This window comes from Rhodnius prolixus, unplaced genomic scaffold, assembly GCF_049639745.1.
Source record: "Rhodnius prolixus isolate KJV_2025 unplaced genomic scaffold, Rpr scaffold_3, whole genome shotgun sequence".
Taxonomy (NCBI): Eukaryota; Metazoa; Arthropoda; class Insecta; order Hemiptera; family Reduviidae; genus Rhodnius; species Rhodnius prolixus.
This window is the reverse complement of record NW_027411603.1, coordinates 4,672,256-4,689,413: the sequence shown is the minus strand read 5'-3', so window position 1 is coordinate 4,689,413 and position 17,158 is coordinate 4,672,256. Positions and strand designations below refer to the sequence as shown.

The 17,158-nt window shown below is 34.4% G+C and overlaps 1 protein-coding gene across 1 annotated transcript; it reads right to left on the bottom strand.

Annotated features, from left to right (window-relative positions):
- Positions 1–312: 312 nt before the first annotated feature.
- On the bottom strand, positions 313–16,794 carry LOC141453597 (uncharacterized). The gene is made up of 13 exons (XM_074126996.1): positions 16,573–16,794; positions 14,637–14,681; positions 14,534–14,554; positions 14,237–14,318; positions 11,405–13,891; positions 10,413–10,568; positions 10,263–10,331; positions 8,538–8,609; positions 8,010–8,078; positions 6,921–7,049; positions 6,776–6,831; positions 5,629–5,717; positions 313–2,889 (listed from the first exon to the last, which is right to left on the bottom strand). Exons 5-13 carry the CDS (start codon positions 13,855–13,857, stop codon positions 2,752–2,754), a joined length of 3,231 nt encoding a protein of 1,076 aa, XP_073983097.1. The 5' UTR covers positions 13,858–13,891; positions 14,237–14,318; positions 14,534–14,554; positions 14,637–14,681; positions 16,573–16,794; the 3' UTR covers positions 313–2,751.
- Between the last annotated feature and the right edge of the window lie 364 nt (positions 16,795–17,158).

Here is a 17,158-nt window from a genome sequence, read left to right as displayed (position 1 = left end):
AAAAATTTTAAATCATACAGATCGTCTCCAAAGCATCCACTAGAACGTGGTGAAAAAAAACTTGTTTTACTGATTCTTGTAACAGAATGAGAATAGTCCAGAAACTGAGAAGTCTGTGGAGTCGGAAAACACCTTCCCCGGATGCAAGAGAAATCAATTAATACGTATGTATTCGTATGAATCATTATGTACGAGTTCTTTGTTCGTTCGTTCGTGAACGGCAGCTAATGTGAGTTATCCATTCTGGAACCAGTGGGGAAACAACGGATCTAAAAAGAAAAAGGTAACAGTTGTAAAAACCAAGAAATACGATTCATTTTCGAAGTAATTTTTATTTAGATACATAACTTCGATTAAAATTCACCAAGCAAACAAGTGCTTCGTGTAATTTATTATATAAATGTTTATTTTCTCCGCCCTCATAAGTGAGTACCACATTCTCTTTTCACAAACTTGCATTAATCCATACTTTTGAATCCTTTTTTACTTTCTCTTTTTTATATCATAACCTTACTTCTAATTTCTTACTTATCGTAACCTTTTATTATTATATATCATAACCTTTACTTCTAATTTCTTACTTATCGTAACCTTTCATCATTATATATCATAACCTTACTTCTAATTTCTTACTTATCGTAATCTTTCATTAATATATCATAACCTTACTTCTAATTTCTTACTTATCGTAACCTTTCATTATTATATATCATAACCTTACTTCTAATTTCTTACTTATCGTAACCTTTCATTATTATATATCATAACCTTTACTTCTAATTTCTTACTTATCGTAACCTTTCATCATTATATAACATAACCTTACTTCTAATTTCTTACTTATCGTAACCTTTCATTATTATATATCATAACCTTACTTCTAATTTCTTACTTATCGTAACCTTTCATTATTATATATCATAACCTTACTTCTAATTTCTTACTTATCGTAACCTTTCATTATTATAAGTTCGTCAAACAATAAATGACCGTATGATACGATCTATATTTATAAACAAGGCACTTGTAAAAGTAAAGTAAAGAAATTGCCTACTTTTTCAGCAGGGCTTAACGACCAATTACCAAATATGTAGGTGTCTTGGATGGCGAGCAGAAGCTCATACTTTACCATTAACATTTTTTTTTCTAACAAAAAAAAAGTAGCTATACGCGGTATTCTTACTGGGAATCTCCCACTTACAAAGCCACGCTTCATAACTACAAAAAAACAAGGCACTTGTACTTAACGTCCAATTACCGAATAGGTGTCTTGGATGGCTATACGCGAGATTCTAACTGGAAATCTCCCACTTAGAAAGCCTCGCTTCATAACCACTATTAAGGCACTTGTAAAAAAAATGTATTTTTATAAATACAAAATATGCGTTTCTATCAAAGTTGACTGAAAACTTCAGACCAATCAAATCCGTTTTAATTAATTTTACAAGTCCTTAAAAAAATAGAAAAACATTTCACTTTTTAAAAAATATTCTTATCAATATAAATTTTATTAATTATTATTTTCCTTAAGATTACCAACAATAGGGTATAATAAAAAAAATCTCTCAATAGACTTTTAGCCCAAAATCATTTCACCACAACATAATTTTAACTATAACAAATAATTAAGAAAATAAACCCTCACTTCTCAACTTGCCGAAGAAGGACGCTCAAGATTTTCGAAACGTTGCACCAACTTACTTGTAGAAAATTGTGCTTCTTGTCCCTGTCCCTAGTAATACACTATAACTTTGACAAATAATTTTCTTATTAAAGTTTTCCCAGCTAGGAAATCTTTTACATTTAATTGAATTAATTAAGTTATAAAAAATGGAATAGTTAATTGTGGCAGTACAAAGATATTGAAACAAAAAAACTCGTAATTATCCTCTGAAGCTAAGACAATTTTAGATTTTTTGTTGTTACTCGTAAAAAATTTACACATGCCTCATCAGGTTTAATGTTTTAATAATATTATTTATCTTATTTTCACAATAAGAATCTACCAACATCCTAGATAATGTAAAGAAATCCCAATTGTTGATTGAACACAACTGTAGCTTCCTTCACTACCAAGTCGATAGACAAAAGACCGTTGCCATAGCAACGAATAATTAACCTGCACTTTTCAAAACATAGTACATCGTATACTGCATATTGAAGCTCTGAGCAAATGATTGCAAATCTCTTCTTAAATTTCACCCACAAGTTTACACATACAGGTAAAAATTTACTTAAATATTACAACTTTCAATGACCACAAAACTTTCAATTATTCAACATCTTTTTCACTTTAGGGCATTTCATTAAAATCCTACTCATAACATATATGTATGTATATTAATTCTAATAATTATATGTAAAGTTTTTTTTTTTTTTTTCAGAATACAATTCATAATTTGAACTGTTATTATTACCATAATAATTATTATACTTATGAAATAAGTTTCTTACAATTAACCCTTTTCAGCTCGCTGATGCCATATGGCATCACAAGTTTAAAATGTATTTTTTCATGCTTAATTTTGTCCAAATGATACAATGGCATCATTTTAGTTTTCTTTCATGTCTGTTAAGACAGCACAAGTCGTGATTTTTACATTTTTTTCTATAAAATAATTCGGTCCAGAAAGGGTTAAAACAAATATCGTGATTCAAACAATAATATAAAATTTTTCATACTTCTCCAAAATTGAAAAAAAAAAACTATCACCAAAGAAATATTATAAAAAACAAAATTATTAAAAAGAATTAACAAAAAAATGATTTAGCTTTAGGATGCTGAAGTTTGAATTCAATTATATGAATAAGATTTTTTGCTCGTTCCATTACTGGTTCATCTGAAGTCGGGTCAGACATCATCATTACACCTTCCACTTTATGGTATAGCTAAATTAACCCGATAAAAAAATAAAATTAATTAATTTTCAATTTGTTTTTTTTATTATTAAAATAGATAAAAACAACCTTATACTTAAGATTGGAGTAACCAAGCGATCAAAATTCCTTCAACTGAAAGAACCTCTCTACTGAATGGATTATCTTGGTATTTTCTTTCCACATCAAAAGTGGCTTCAACAGTTTTATTTCTCTCAAATTTTGTATACTTATGCACACATTTTGATCTACCCTTTTACTTTGTACAGTTTTTTTTTTTTCAGGTTGAACGATTTGTATGCGTCTCCCAAATATATTGCAGGAAGAATGTGTCGTCATTTCCTGATCCTGTCTCTTTATGATGTTGTCTTGTATAGGTGGGCTAATTGAATACCTGAAATTCCGAATTCGCAGAAAATTCTACTGCCAGAAGTGAAAGTTTCGTCACATGTACATAAGGTACATGTACATCAATAACTTTTATTTGAATAATGTTGCTATGGAAATTCTCTTCTTAGGCTGGAAACATAGTGGAGCGGCGAGCAAAGCGGCGAAATCAAACACAAGTAAACATATGGGACCGCGCATAGTGGCGAGTAAGGCTGGAAACAGTGGAGCGGCGAGCAAAGCGGCGATGATAGCGAAGAGCGAAGCGGCGAAATCAAACAAAAGTTAACATATGGGACCGCGCATAGTGGCGAGCAAAGCGAAGATAGAGCAACTCTATCTATTTCTAGTTTTTGTTTTTGCCGCTTTGCTCTTCGCTATCATCGCCGCTTTGCTCGCCGCTCCACTATGTTTCCAGCCTAAAGCGAAGATAGAGCAACGCTATCTATAGAGAGTGGAGCAAAGCGTTATGACATGTTTGATTTCTTCGCTCTCATCGCGCTCAATTTGTAAAGGTTATTTTTCAAAGGTTATGGATATTGATACATTATTGGTTTAGTTTGTTTAAAGAAACCTCTGTGGGGCCATAGTATTTGTGAAGCTACAATAGTTTTTAATAATTAATAGTTTAAATTAATTAACAATTAGTAGTTAATGGAGAATTCAGGTAATTTTTGCTACATTTAATTTGGTTCTCAATCCCTTAATGCTAACTTTCATCTAAATACTAGGCAAAATTAAATTACATTTTCACGTCCTACTACTTCTGATCAGGACGAATTCTCCAATCCTTCTGTAGCGTCGTACTACTCCAGTTTTTCAGATGAACAACATTAATTTACGACAAATCATGGTGTAGTGATTTAATAAAATTATTGTTTTTTTTTAATTGACTAATTTCTTTTTATCTGTATATATTTCTATTTATTTTGATTTTCTTATCTTAAAGTAACTGCTAGGATTAATGGGGTTACACAGATTTGTATTTAGTTATTAACCTACATAGTTAATTTTTTTTATATTGTGCCTAACTCATGTTATGAGCTGTATTACTCAAAAACAATAAAATTTGATTTTGATTAATGGGGTTACACTGGGCTAGTATGTAATCAAATGTTGATATAGACATTCGAAAATACGCATGAAACTTGCCAGGATGCTCCCGAAGTTGTTGGTACAAGTGATGAAATTCACCAAGTTCATTTCTAGACTTATTTATGTCATGTACACTGCAGCTCCTACTACTAAGCTGCTGCAAATACCAAAGTTTCAACGAAGAATTTTCATATAAAAATAGTTCCTCCATCTTGTTTCGTCGAAAGGAGAAACGCGACTAAACTCGTCACTATGTGCATGCGACTCTTTGCTCGCTGCTCGTCGCTCTCTTTGATTTGAAGCAGCTATCATCGCCGCTTTGCTCGCCGCGCCACTATGTTTCCAGCCTTAGAAGACTTCTAAGGTTAGAAAAGAATAAATAAAAACAAAATAGAAATATATACAGATAAAAAGAAATTAGTCAATTAAAAAAAAACAATAATTTTATTAAATCACTTTATTATTACTAATAATTATTAAATCAGTCGTAAATTAATGTTGTTCATCTGAAAAACTGGAGTAGTACGACGCTACAGAAGAAGGATTGGAGAACTCGTTCTGATCAGAAGTAGTAGGACGTGAAAATTTAATTTAATTTTGCCTAGTATTTAGATGAAAGTTAGCATTAAGGGATTGAGAACCAAATTAAATGTAGCAAAAATTACCTGAATTCTCCATTAACTACTAATTGTTAATTAATTTTAACGATTAATTATTAATTGTTAAAAACTGTTGTAGCTTCGCAACTATTACGGTCCCACAGAGGTTTCTTTAAACAAACTAAACCAATAAATGTATCAATATCCATAACCTTTGAAAAATAACCTTTACAAATTGAGCGCGATGAGAGCGAAAAAATCAAACATGTCATAACGCTTTGCTCCACTCTTTATAGATAGCGTTGCTCTATCTTCGCTTTGCTCGCCACTATGCGCGGTCCCATTTGTTTACTCGTGTTTGATTTCGCCGCTTTGCTCTTCGCTATCATCGCCGCTTTGCTCGCCGCTCCACTATGTTTCCAGCCTTAGGAGGGCATTCTGAAGACGAATTTAGGTTATCTTTAAAATGTCATTTCGGAGAAATATGGAAGTTTAAAATATGTCGGTAAGAATTCCAATAATTTTCAAAATTCATAATTTAAAAAACATTTAAGTTAGAATGTCCAGACTTGTAGATTGAGAAAGTCGAGATAATGTGCTTGATTTGTTTTTGATTTTTTATTTTTCATGTCTATTAAGATACTTTAAGAAATTTAAAAAATCTACTTACCGAAACATTATCATTGATGGCGTCAGCAATATTAGGAATGGTACTTCCAATATATTTCATCAAAATGCCACCTTCGCCAAGATTTGTTTCTGTTGAAAAAAAAAGTAAAATAATTATTTGTTGTCTCTTTGACTGAGGATAGATTTTTTTCGTAGATTGATTGCATGTATAATTAGATTATTATATATAAAAGATATATACATTTGATGTGAAATAAACTCCAATTCTTTGCCTGTTGCAGGATATCTGGAGGTATAAAGTAGGCATAAGGCCACTATGTTACGTTAGATGTGGCGTTTGCCTTGATTAGCAGAGGTTAGTGGGACATTGCATGCTGGTCCTAAACAACTACTCTCCAGCCACCCAGGTCTTTGACCAGCGCTTGACAAGAAGGTACCCAACTACGGTCTATACTTAGATTTAGGCAAGCATCCCTCGATTAGAAAACCAATAACTAAATGTTAGGTTTTACAACTTTTTCAAAACTAAAACCATGGAAATGATGCGAGAGAAACGGAGCTGAAACGGAGTGCTACAATCGCTTAAAATTTAAGTAAGAAAGGAAAAAAAAAAAAAATAATTAAAATAATGCCTACCTTTCAGGCGTACTTTAATTCCAACTACCGATCGGATTTTGTGGACGGAGATGGACAAGCAAACATACTTTACGATAAAGTCAATTTTTATTAACCATTAAATAAAAGTCTAGGCCAAAACTAGGAGAATCATACTTTACTGTTAAATTCTCATACCACCAAACTGCAAGGCCCAGGAATATGAAACCTTGTACCAGAATATAATTTAACTTTGCAGGTCTTGGCCTCTAACCGCTTATGTGGAAGAAGGGTTTGAAATCCTTCAGTCAGCGGAGGTGGAGAGTATCTTCTGCAAAAGAGACAGAGTGATAGGTGGAACTCGTAGCGGTGGCTGAGGCTCGGGTATTTCATGGAATAAGAATCCGAAGTGAAATGGTGTCAGAGTCGGATCCAACTGCGAACAGAGAGCTGACTTACAGGAGCCAATCAATGGGATATCTAACGAACATTAATCAATCGATTCACAAATCATAACAAAAAAAAAAACATCGCCTTTTTGTCTTAACACCATAAACAGAGGTAGGTAATAAACTGTTATTGTAAATACTAACTTGAGAGCGGTAGATTTTCTTCCTTTTCCTGAACTACTCCTCCAGATTTATTATCTCTGCAAAAGTGGAAATAATAAAAACAAGTTTATTTTTCTGTAATCCAAAACAAAGTTTTCATTATATTAAAATTATGCTAAACAATTACTCTGAGTTTTCCGTTGAATCAGGACAGACTTCTTTTTTCTTTTTTTCAGTTCGAGATCTAGATTTTTTTTTCTTCTGTTTAGGAATATTACATGCTGTCTCATGTCCAGTGCTGGCTGAATCACTATCACTGAATTCAAAATAATGAAAAGTCTAGCAAAATTGTGTCACATAGATTATTAGCAGCAGTAAAGTAATTGCCTATTTTTTTCAGGCAGGCTTTATATCCAAGTACCAAATTAGGTGACAGTGGACGTAGGCGACTAGCAAACATACTTTACTATAAATTTCTTTAATTAACCTTTAAATAAAATCCAAGGCCTAAAGACCCGGGAATCGAACCCAGTACCACAATGCATATTAGCTTTGCAGGTCTCGCCTCTTAATCGCTCGGCTACCGTGGCGCCTTATTTGCAGCAGTAATGAAATATATTTTTGTTTTAAAAGTATTCGGCATGAAACACTCATAAAGAATTTCTCTTACTTCAATTTTCAAGGGTTTGAATTCTGCTTTCTTTTTTTAACTAATTTAATTTTTAATTTGAAATAACCCCTTACTCTAAATCTAAATTAGCAATAAGATTGATTATAGGTATCAATATATAGGTAGCTCATAGTTATGGGACTAGCTCAGTAGTTAGCTGGTACTGGATTGGCTGGGATCGACTCTAGATGTTTGCCCTTGATAGTAATCTAGGAGTTTTTTTTACAATTCACTGTCTGGTGATGGACAGCGTTGTCTGTAACGAGTGAACAGTGTCCTGAGGCCAGCAGGACACTGAAAAAAGCCGCCCCAGCGCAAAGTACCTTAGGTATTGACGCGATTTAAATTTCAAAAATTTACAATAAAATAAAATACAAAAAATTTAGGGGAAAAACAAAATGTAGTTAGGTCCTGAAGTGTTTAAGATAATAATTTAATTTTAGCCCATTCTAGCACGCATATTTATTGTGTCATTAACCGGTTTCGGATTTTCATTCATTAATCCGTTAGGTGTAGGGATTTCGTCTTCATTGCTGATGAAGATAAGTAATAATATTCTTTTCAGAAGCTATTTAAAGTGGAAGTATTAATTATTCTGTTAGTTACCTGCTGCAATCATTTTTCTTGGGTAGTGGACTGTGCACCTTATGCGGGTCTCTTCCTTTCATGATTACCCTATAGGTAAAATTAGAAAGAAAAAAAAATCAAAATATAAAAATTATTGGTCAACAAAGTTTAAGGTTTCTTTCTGCAATTTACAAAGTCAAATTCGCTTCAAACAAAGAAATTATTTGTTTTTCAATTATTATTTTTATTAATTAGAATAAACTTTCTTGAGCAATAAAACGACACTCAGTTAAAAGGATGTATGACTCCCACACAATTTCTTAAAAGGATCTCATAAAATCGTGGTCCATGCGAATAGTTTACTGTAAAGCATAGCGTCGCCTGTGTTGGAACGCTATTTCATCCTCTTTACAAGGCTACCATGCTCAACAGGTGTACATAGTAACGAGAAAAATATCCTTGAGGTAATTTCGATATTTAAACCTTTCTTTGAAACTTAATTTAGCAGAAGAAACTCAATCTGTTCGACTCAATTTATAATAAAAAAAGAATTTATTTCTTACGTACCTTTCTTTATGAATCCCTCCTCTGATAACTCCTTGGTGATTTCTATTCTTCCGCTCTTCATTAATTTCCTTTCTGTAATTAAAACAAAACAAAAAAATCAGTGTGAACACTCGCACGACTTCCCCTTAATTCAATCCAATATCGAGGTAAGGAAACAAGAACTTAGCGCACTCAGCGCAGCCTGACTGTCCTTCCAGCCAGATACTATTATTCCTTTTAGAAAGTTGAGTTCTGTATCCGATAATCCAAAACACTATTTGAACCAAGATTTCCCATAGATGTTTTGACTAGAATCAAGTTTTCGCCGCCAAGAGTACAGTCAAGTTTAAAAGTGGTGGACTGTTGCTCCAGACTTCCCATCTAGTCTGGAAATATCCGTATAGCACTTACGAGTAGTGATCAGGTGTCAAACCAGAGACTTGATGCTCTCAAAGGAGGGCAGGTTAACAATTGGTTGAATAGTAAAAGATCTCATAATAACTTCAAGGATATTTACAAGGATTCTTCTATACCAATTATATAAATTTAAAAAATAAATTAAAATTCATCAATCATAGAAAGTGACGGAGACGTTATTTTTAATCATTCTTACAGGTCATTCTGAAAAGGGAGACTAGTTAACAATGTGTCTTATGGCGTAACATCTGATTATAACTTCAGTTCTATCTCTTGGTAAATGTTTATTTATTTATTTATTTATTTGTTAAGTTAGACCAGCGCTAGATACACTATTTGTAACAATGTATAATAACTGACACCACTACAAACTCACTAATTGAGGGGAGAAGTTACCCAGTGATAACACTCCCTAAGTCGTCTCCCAGGATTAACTACTCTCCTTAAAAGAGAGAAAATCGCGAGTCCATTGGCTGATTTTAATAGTCTGGGGAGGATGATCTGGATGGTGATGAGATGATAAATGGCAGCGGACAAGAGGATTGGAATGAGAGTGCAAGTTCTGTTGAAAACTTTTATAGCGAGTTCGTGCAACCTGGACCTACAAACGGAATTTCCAGATCTGTGTGTGGATAGTTAGATTTGAAACGTAAAATGGAGCGGTTTAACGATAGTGCGGAGAATTTTATATGGAAAAGATTAAATTCTGTGAAGATTGGAGCGTTGTGTTGAACTCCACAGTTCAATACCAGGCGGGTTTTAGTATAGAATTGTAAATCAGTCGTTTGTTATTTAGTGAAAGTTTTGAACGTTGTTCTAGTAGTCTTTTAAGTAGTCGATAACGCCTGTTAACTTCAGTTCGTTTAAGTCGTGTGTGCGGGTTTCCAAGTCAGTCATGGTAAATGTAAGACTATAATCCTGTCTCGACTCTATGCTAGTTTTTTGAATAAGCGGATACAGAACTCGAAATTCCAAAAGGATTTTGTATCAGCTCGACTAGACTAGACAGCTTAAGCTGAAAGCTCTAAATTCTTAGGATTTAACTTCATGAAACAGGAGCAAGTTTCTTCTAGCAGAAATTTACTTCTATTAAGGGGTCATAAGAATTGGATAGGCGCCTCAGTCAGTTTCCAAGACGTTTCATCTCTCACACTATAATTAACAAGAATTAGTCTGCAACCATTACAAAAAAAGTTTGTTTTTTTAAGAAGATAAACCAGAATGGGAAAAAATCTTATTCTCCTAAATATGCCCATTTATAACAATGAGTACACCAAATTCAATAAGGCTTGATTGAAGAAAGTCGAATTCATATTGATTTAATCTTACCGTTCAACTATCGCAGTCTTCGAAAAGTCACCTTTTTCATCAGAAGAATTTGTTTCCGCATCATTCGATCTATTATTTAACAATATAAATTATTTAACATGAAAATTATAATTTAAAAAAAAACAAAACAAATTTACATGTGATACCCACTTGGTTTGATTTGATCTTCCACCGACAAAAAGAGAATATTCAGAATTATTTTGATTTCTTTTGGCAAAACCTCCTCTGCCTCTATTTCCATAATTGCCATTTTTCGAATTATTGTTACCATTATGATTTTTCCAACCACCTCTGTTTCCATTGCCTCTAGAAAAAAGAAGTCTGCGTGAAACTTCAAACAACTTTATCTATCGCAGTTTATATGTATGATTTAAAATAATAATTTTTACTATTAGTTGTTTACTATATACTATTACTATTTACTATACATTATTACAAGAATGTCTGATTTGGAAACACCCAGACGGCTTCTGCAAGAAGATGTACATAGAGTCAGGAGAGTGGGCAGATCTAAATTAAGATGGAATGATGGGGCTAGGCATGCATGCCAGAAACCTGCTAGGTGTGAGGAATTGGAAGGTTGCTGCAATGGATAGGGAGGACTGACGGAAGCGGATTGTGGAGGCCAAGGCCCAGTAATGGGCTGTAGCGCTAATAGTAGTAGCAGTAATACATTATTACAGCATTAAGTTATGCAGAAATAATTAAGAAACATGATTGAGAACCGCGAAGAAAAAAGTATGAAACTTGCTTCGAGATCAAGGTGACTTCTTCGTTTTAGGATAGAGGCTTTACGCTGAAGGAATAAGAATATTCGTAAGCAATTAGGAAATTGCATCGAAGTTGGTGAGGATTATTACGGATTGGTAAATAAATCAATTTAACTGCGTGATAAAGTTATCCTTTTTCATCCTTAGGCGAAGGACAAGGATTATTCTATCCCTGTCTCTATTTACCAACCCCTAACTATGAACGTAAGTGTTCCCGAGTTATATGGCGCTTCTGAACTCGGTCTTCAAAAAATAAAAGAAAAAAGAAAATTAGTGATGGTATGCAAAGGTCGGCTACCCCGCAGATTCTGCAACCTAGAACCTTAAACTTAGTTAAGTTAAACAGGAAATACTCGTATATTACCAACTTACCTGTTAAACCCACATCGGCCTCCAAAATGTCCACCCCTTCGTTGGTTAGTACTAAATTCTGTTGAATTCCTGTTCTGATTAAATTCATTTGGCTTATTTTGTAAGGATTTATTGAATCGTTCTTTTTGATCGTAAGTAGTAGATTGTGGGTTGCTATTTTTAAATTGTCGTTGTTGGGCATTCTGATTATTTGTAAAACGCTGTTGTTGTTGATCCGTTGAATTCCTGTTCTGACTAAATTCATTTGGCTGATTTTGAAAGGGTTTACTGAACGGTGCAGTTAGATTAAAAGTAGATTGTGGGTTGCTATTCTTAAATTGTCGATGTTGGGCATTCTGATTATTTGTAAAACGCTGTTGATCCTGATCCATTGAATCCCTGTTCTGATTGAATTCATTTAGCTGATTTTGAAAGGGTTTACTGAACGGTGCATTTTGATTGGAAGTAGATTGTGGGTTACTATTTTTAAACTGTCGATGTTGGGCATTCTGATTACTTGGACAAGGCTGTTGTTGCTGATCCGTTGAATCCCTGTTCTGATTAAATTCATTTGGCTGATTTTGAAAGGGTTTACTGAACAGTGCAGTTAGATTAAAAGTAGAATGTGGGTTGCTATTTTTAAATTGTTGTTGTTGGGCATTCTGATTACTTGGACAAGGCTGTTGTTGCTGATCCGTTGAATCCCTGTTCTGATTAAATTCATTTGGCTGATTTTGAAAGGGTTTACTGAACGGTGCAGTTAGATTAAAAGTAGATTGTGGGTTGCTATTTTTAAATTGTTGTTGTTGGGCATTCTGATTACTTGGGCAAGGCTGTTGTTGCTGATCCGTTGAATTCCTGTTCTGATTAAATTCATTTGGCTGAATTTGAAAGGGTTTATTGAAAGGTGCATTCTGATTGGAAGTAGATTGAGGGTTGCTATTCTTAAATTGTCGATGTTGGGCATTCTGATTACTTGGACAAGGCTGTTGTTGCTGATCCGTTGAATTCCTGTTCTGATTGAATTCATTTGGCTGATTTTGAAAGGGTTTACTGAACGGTGCATTCTGATTGGAAGTAGATTGAGGGTTGCTATTCTTAAACTGTCGATGTTGGGCATTCTGATTACTTGGACAAGGCTGTTGTTGCTGATCCGTTGAATTCCTGTTCTGATTGAATTCATTTGGCTGATTTTGAAAGGGTTTACTGAACGGTGCATTTTGATTGGAAGTAGATTGTGGGTTACTATTTTTAAACTGTCGATGTTGGGCATTCTGATTACTTGGACAAGGCTGTTGTTGCTGATCCGTTGAATCCCTGTTCTGATTAAATTCATTTGGCTGATTTTGAAAGGGTTTACTGAACGGTGCAGTTAGATTAAAAGTAGATTGTGGGTTGCTATTTTTAAATTGTTGTTGTTGGGCATTCTGATTACTTGGACAAGGCTGTTGTTGCTGATCCGTTGAATTCCTGTTCTGATTAAATTCATTTGGCTGATTTTGAAAGGGTTTACTGAACGGTGCAGTTAGATTAAAAGTAGATTGTGGGTTGCTATTTTTAAATTGTTGTTGTTGGGCATTCTGATTACTTGAACAAGGCTGTTGTTGCTGATCCGTTGAATTCCTGTTCTGATTAAATTCATTTGGCTGATTTTGAAAGGGTTTACTGAACGGTGCATTTTGATTGGAAGTAGATTGTGGGTTACTATTTTTAAACTGTCGATGTTGGGCATTCTGATTACTTGGACAAGGCTGTTGTTGCTGATCCGTTGAATTCCTGTTCTGATTAAATTCATTTGGCTGATTTTGAAAGGGTTTACTGAACGGTGCAGTTAGATTAAAAGTAGATTGTGGGTTGCTATTTTTAAATTGTTCTTGTTGGGCATTCTGATTACTTGAACATGGCTGTTGTTGCTGATCCGTTGAATTCCTGTTCTGATTAAATTCATTTGGCTGATTTTGAAAGGGTTTACTGAACGGTGCAGTTAGATTAAAAGTAGATTGTGGGTTGCTATTTTTAAATTGTTGTTGTTGGGCATTCTGATTACTTGAACAAGGCTGTTGTTGCTGATCAGTTGAATTCCTGTTCTGATTGAATTCATTTGGCTGATTTTGAATGGGTTTACTGAACGGTGCATTTTGATTGGAAGTAGATTGTGGATTGCTATTGTTAAACTCTTGCCGTAAGGGCTGATTATTTGGAAAAGCATGTTGTTGCTGAATGAATGCATTAGACGTTGAGGGTTGTGGATATAGTGGTTGATTATTTGGATATAGACACATCAGTGGAGAGTTACTGGGCAATTCATTTGGAAAGGGTTCATTTGCTCTCTGGTTGTGAGGAAGAAAGTTTAGTGGCTGTGAAAACATCGGCGTCTGTTGCATTGCTGGAGCTGGAGCAGGAGCTGGAGCTAGAGCTGGCGGTGTTGGTGAATTAAATTGCAGCGGAGTTCCGGCCAAATCAGTCGAATTCATGTTATTTTGAGAATCAAATTTTGTTGGAGATGTCCTGCAATCAAATCGAAAAAACACTATTAATCATTATTGTAGTTAAACAAGAATTCTGTTTAGAACACTGATTCGACTTGCTTTGCCTACAAATCTCGAGGTTCTGACTTAAAAATTTTCTTCGACTTTTAAAAAAAATAATTATAAAAAAAGTTTATGAGCACAGGGATTTTCATCAAACTAAGAATTTTAGCTATACATTTAATTCTCACAAACAGACTAATGGTAATGATGTACTAATCTAATGAAATTACACTGTGGAGGGGTCAACCATACCCATTCTCTATAAACTGTCTTTGGGCAAAATTTTGAGCTTTGCGAAAGGGAGGAAAAAATCTCCACTTACTTGTAAAAAGGATTGTTAAAGGCTTCAGAGTTTTCTTTGGCATTCTCAGAAGAAGAAGCTTCATTTTCTGTAGATTTTTTTTCTGTAACAACACACAAATTAATTTACAAATACACTTGGCGGTTAGTAGCTTCTTAAAATGTCAAGATTAAGGAATTCGCATCTCTTTCTTTTTTTCGTTTATGAGATCCCGGAAATATATTTTCCCAAATTTATCAGGATCGTAGAATTTCTCCTTAGAGCAAGAGCTATAAATTATTGATTTTTTTTCTTTTTTCATTCAAATTAAAAACTTACCTTGTTCATTCAGCTTGATGACTGAGAACAAAAAAGAAAAAAGTTAGTTTTTAATGAAATACAATCATTTCTTTGTTACTGGAGAGAGAAATATTTTAATTACTTTTGTCAAGTTGGCCTTCCAGCTGTTGGACTTTTTCCTCCAGATCTGGAATAAAGAAAAAAACAGACCACTATAAATTCCATAAAAACAGATTTTCCTCAAATTTGCAAATTCTTTAACATCCGTACATGTGGCAAAATAGTAAATTATACTGAAGTATTAATTTAGTAAAAGTACAACGTAGCAGTTCTCCGAGAGAACTCTAACCCGGGAAAATGCCATAAATTTCCTAGTTTCAAATATAACTGTCAGGCATTTTAGATGGAAATATGTATAAAAACCTAATTACTATTCATAAAATTATCACAAAATCTGAGAAAACATACACGAGCGAGGAATTTAGTTACATTAGTTGTAAGCGCGTAAAGCTTACACCCAGATGCGTAGGGGAGAAGATGACGCGAACGCGATTTGAAATCGATATGTGCCCGAGGGGGAGCACGGCAATCGATTATAGTAAATAATGCTTATAAAATATATAGGAATAAAAAACGGTCAAGAAAACAGTTACCTTTGAAGTACCGGAAGCGAGCGCACACAGCATTCGCCAGGCGGTGAAGGATCTCTAAATAAGCGGTAGAAAGGAGTAGGAACTGTTAAGGAGCTTAGGTATACAATTGTGTAAAAATGTGTGTGTGTGTGTGTGTGTGTGTGTGTGTGTGTGTGTGTGTGTGTGTGTAATGTGTAGTTAAGCTCCTAACTAGAAAGGTAGGAAATATTTGGGCTTAGGCCCAAAGAGGCGTATCAGAATTGGATAGCGGGGTAAGTGGAAGACTGAAGGGTAATAGTGCACCAAGTGCACTAGATGCAGATGAGGAAGGGGTAACAGTACAATCAGTGCACTAGATGCGGATGAAGCGAAGTGCTAGCTATCAGCAGGCTGAGATGCGGTAAGAAGTACACCAACAGGCAGACTCGAGTGACGGAAGTAGATAACGATGAAGCGTTGTGGACGTACTAGAAGCGGTACTTAAAGCGTACAGCTGGCCAGGCGTAGACTCACGAACTAGTAGCTGCGTTGACCCTCAGACGCGTTATAGGCCATAAGGTTTCTTTGGCAGAGCAAGAAGTAGTCGCGTGATGATGCGGGGATGCAGCGTTCGCGAACTAGATGAGAAGTATAGCAGAACCGGATGTCGGACAACTATGAAGCGGTATATACAGCGGATACGTATTAGATGTGAGGCAGAGCAGGGCAGGGATGTCGACTGACTACAAATGGGTAGACAGAAACAGGAAAAAGGTGAGAGGGGAAAACCGTCAAACAGTACCGCCAAGAAAGGGTGTAACATAGGGGTAACATAGTGTTCCACTGAGTTTCCTGGCTTCCTAAGGGTGAGATTTTGAAAAATTCTGCCTTAATTGGAAAAAACCGTGACAAAAACTTGAAACATCTATAAACAAACAGTAAAATGAAAATTTCTAAATAAATTTTTCAGAATTATAGATTATTTCTTGACGATACTATGCTGGCGATGAGAGCGTACATTCTACTAAAATGGCTCTTCAGTGGAAATCTTGACCTATCCCTTCTTCTGTTTGAAAAGTGTCTTTGTTTGAATTTGTACAGCAAGTTTTTAGATCTAAATGTAAGCAAACAGCCCCGCCAAGTTAAAAGAAATTGTTTTAAATCGTTTTCGTGAAAAACCAAAAACAAAAAAGTAGTGACTAAGATTTTTTCATGAAATTAGGGGCCCATAATAAAAAAAAAAATTAGTTACAATTTTCTTTGAAACTGAGATTATGTATTAAAAATAATGTATCTACATAAGGGAATTCGCTCAGAGGTTAGCGAACTGCATTCTCACGCGAAGATCCAGGATCCTAGCCAGCTGATGTGGCCCAACAAATATTTCGACACAGATGTGTGCCCTTATCGGTGGCTATTGTGATCCACATGGATCCTTATTCTCTCAATGTTCATATAAAAACTTACTTTTAGACACCACAACCTTGTCACATTCATGTGATTTATGACCTGGCTTGTCACATTTAAAACATCTAGGAATAGTAATAAATTCACATTCGGGTACTTTATGACCCACTTGACCACACTTAAAACATCTGACTTGGGGTCGAGAGTTACCATCATGTATTTCAGACAGAGTTGGGCACTGATTAAAAAAAAAATTAAATTCTAAATTTAATTGATTAAATTTTTTAATTGATTAAATTTATTTTTAATTTTAATCAGAATTTAATCGTAATTTTAATCATATGACAATTATTTAATCAATTAAATTTCAGATTTAATCGTTAATCAAACTAATTTAATCAAACTAAAAAAATTATGATTAAATCTGAGAATTAAATTGAACTTTAATTTTAATCACCGAATTAGTTCAATTTCAATCGTTAATCAAACTAATTTAATCATCCACTTTTATGACTTTTCAACCAATGGTTCGAACCACGTTTTGGCGAGGCCTTTTTTCTGAGCGTCTTCAATAAATACTTTTCGGTTAATTTTTCTAGACTTGGACTTCTTCATGAGTCTCTAGACGTATATAGGACCACCTTAA

Coding starts and splice junctions, on each gene's coding strand:
- LOC141453597 (XM_074126996.1), bottom strand. CDS start 13,857: ATGAATTCGACTGATTTGGCCGGAACTCCGCTGCAATTTAATTCACCA. Junction 10,332..10,412: donor GGAAGATCAAATCAAACCAA/GTGGGTATCACA, acceptor GTTAAATAATAG/ATCGAATGATGCGGAAACAA. Junction 6,832..6,920: donor GATTCAACGGAAAACTCAGA/GTAATTGTTTAG, acceptor CCACTTTTGCAG/AGATAATAAATCTGGAGGAG.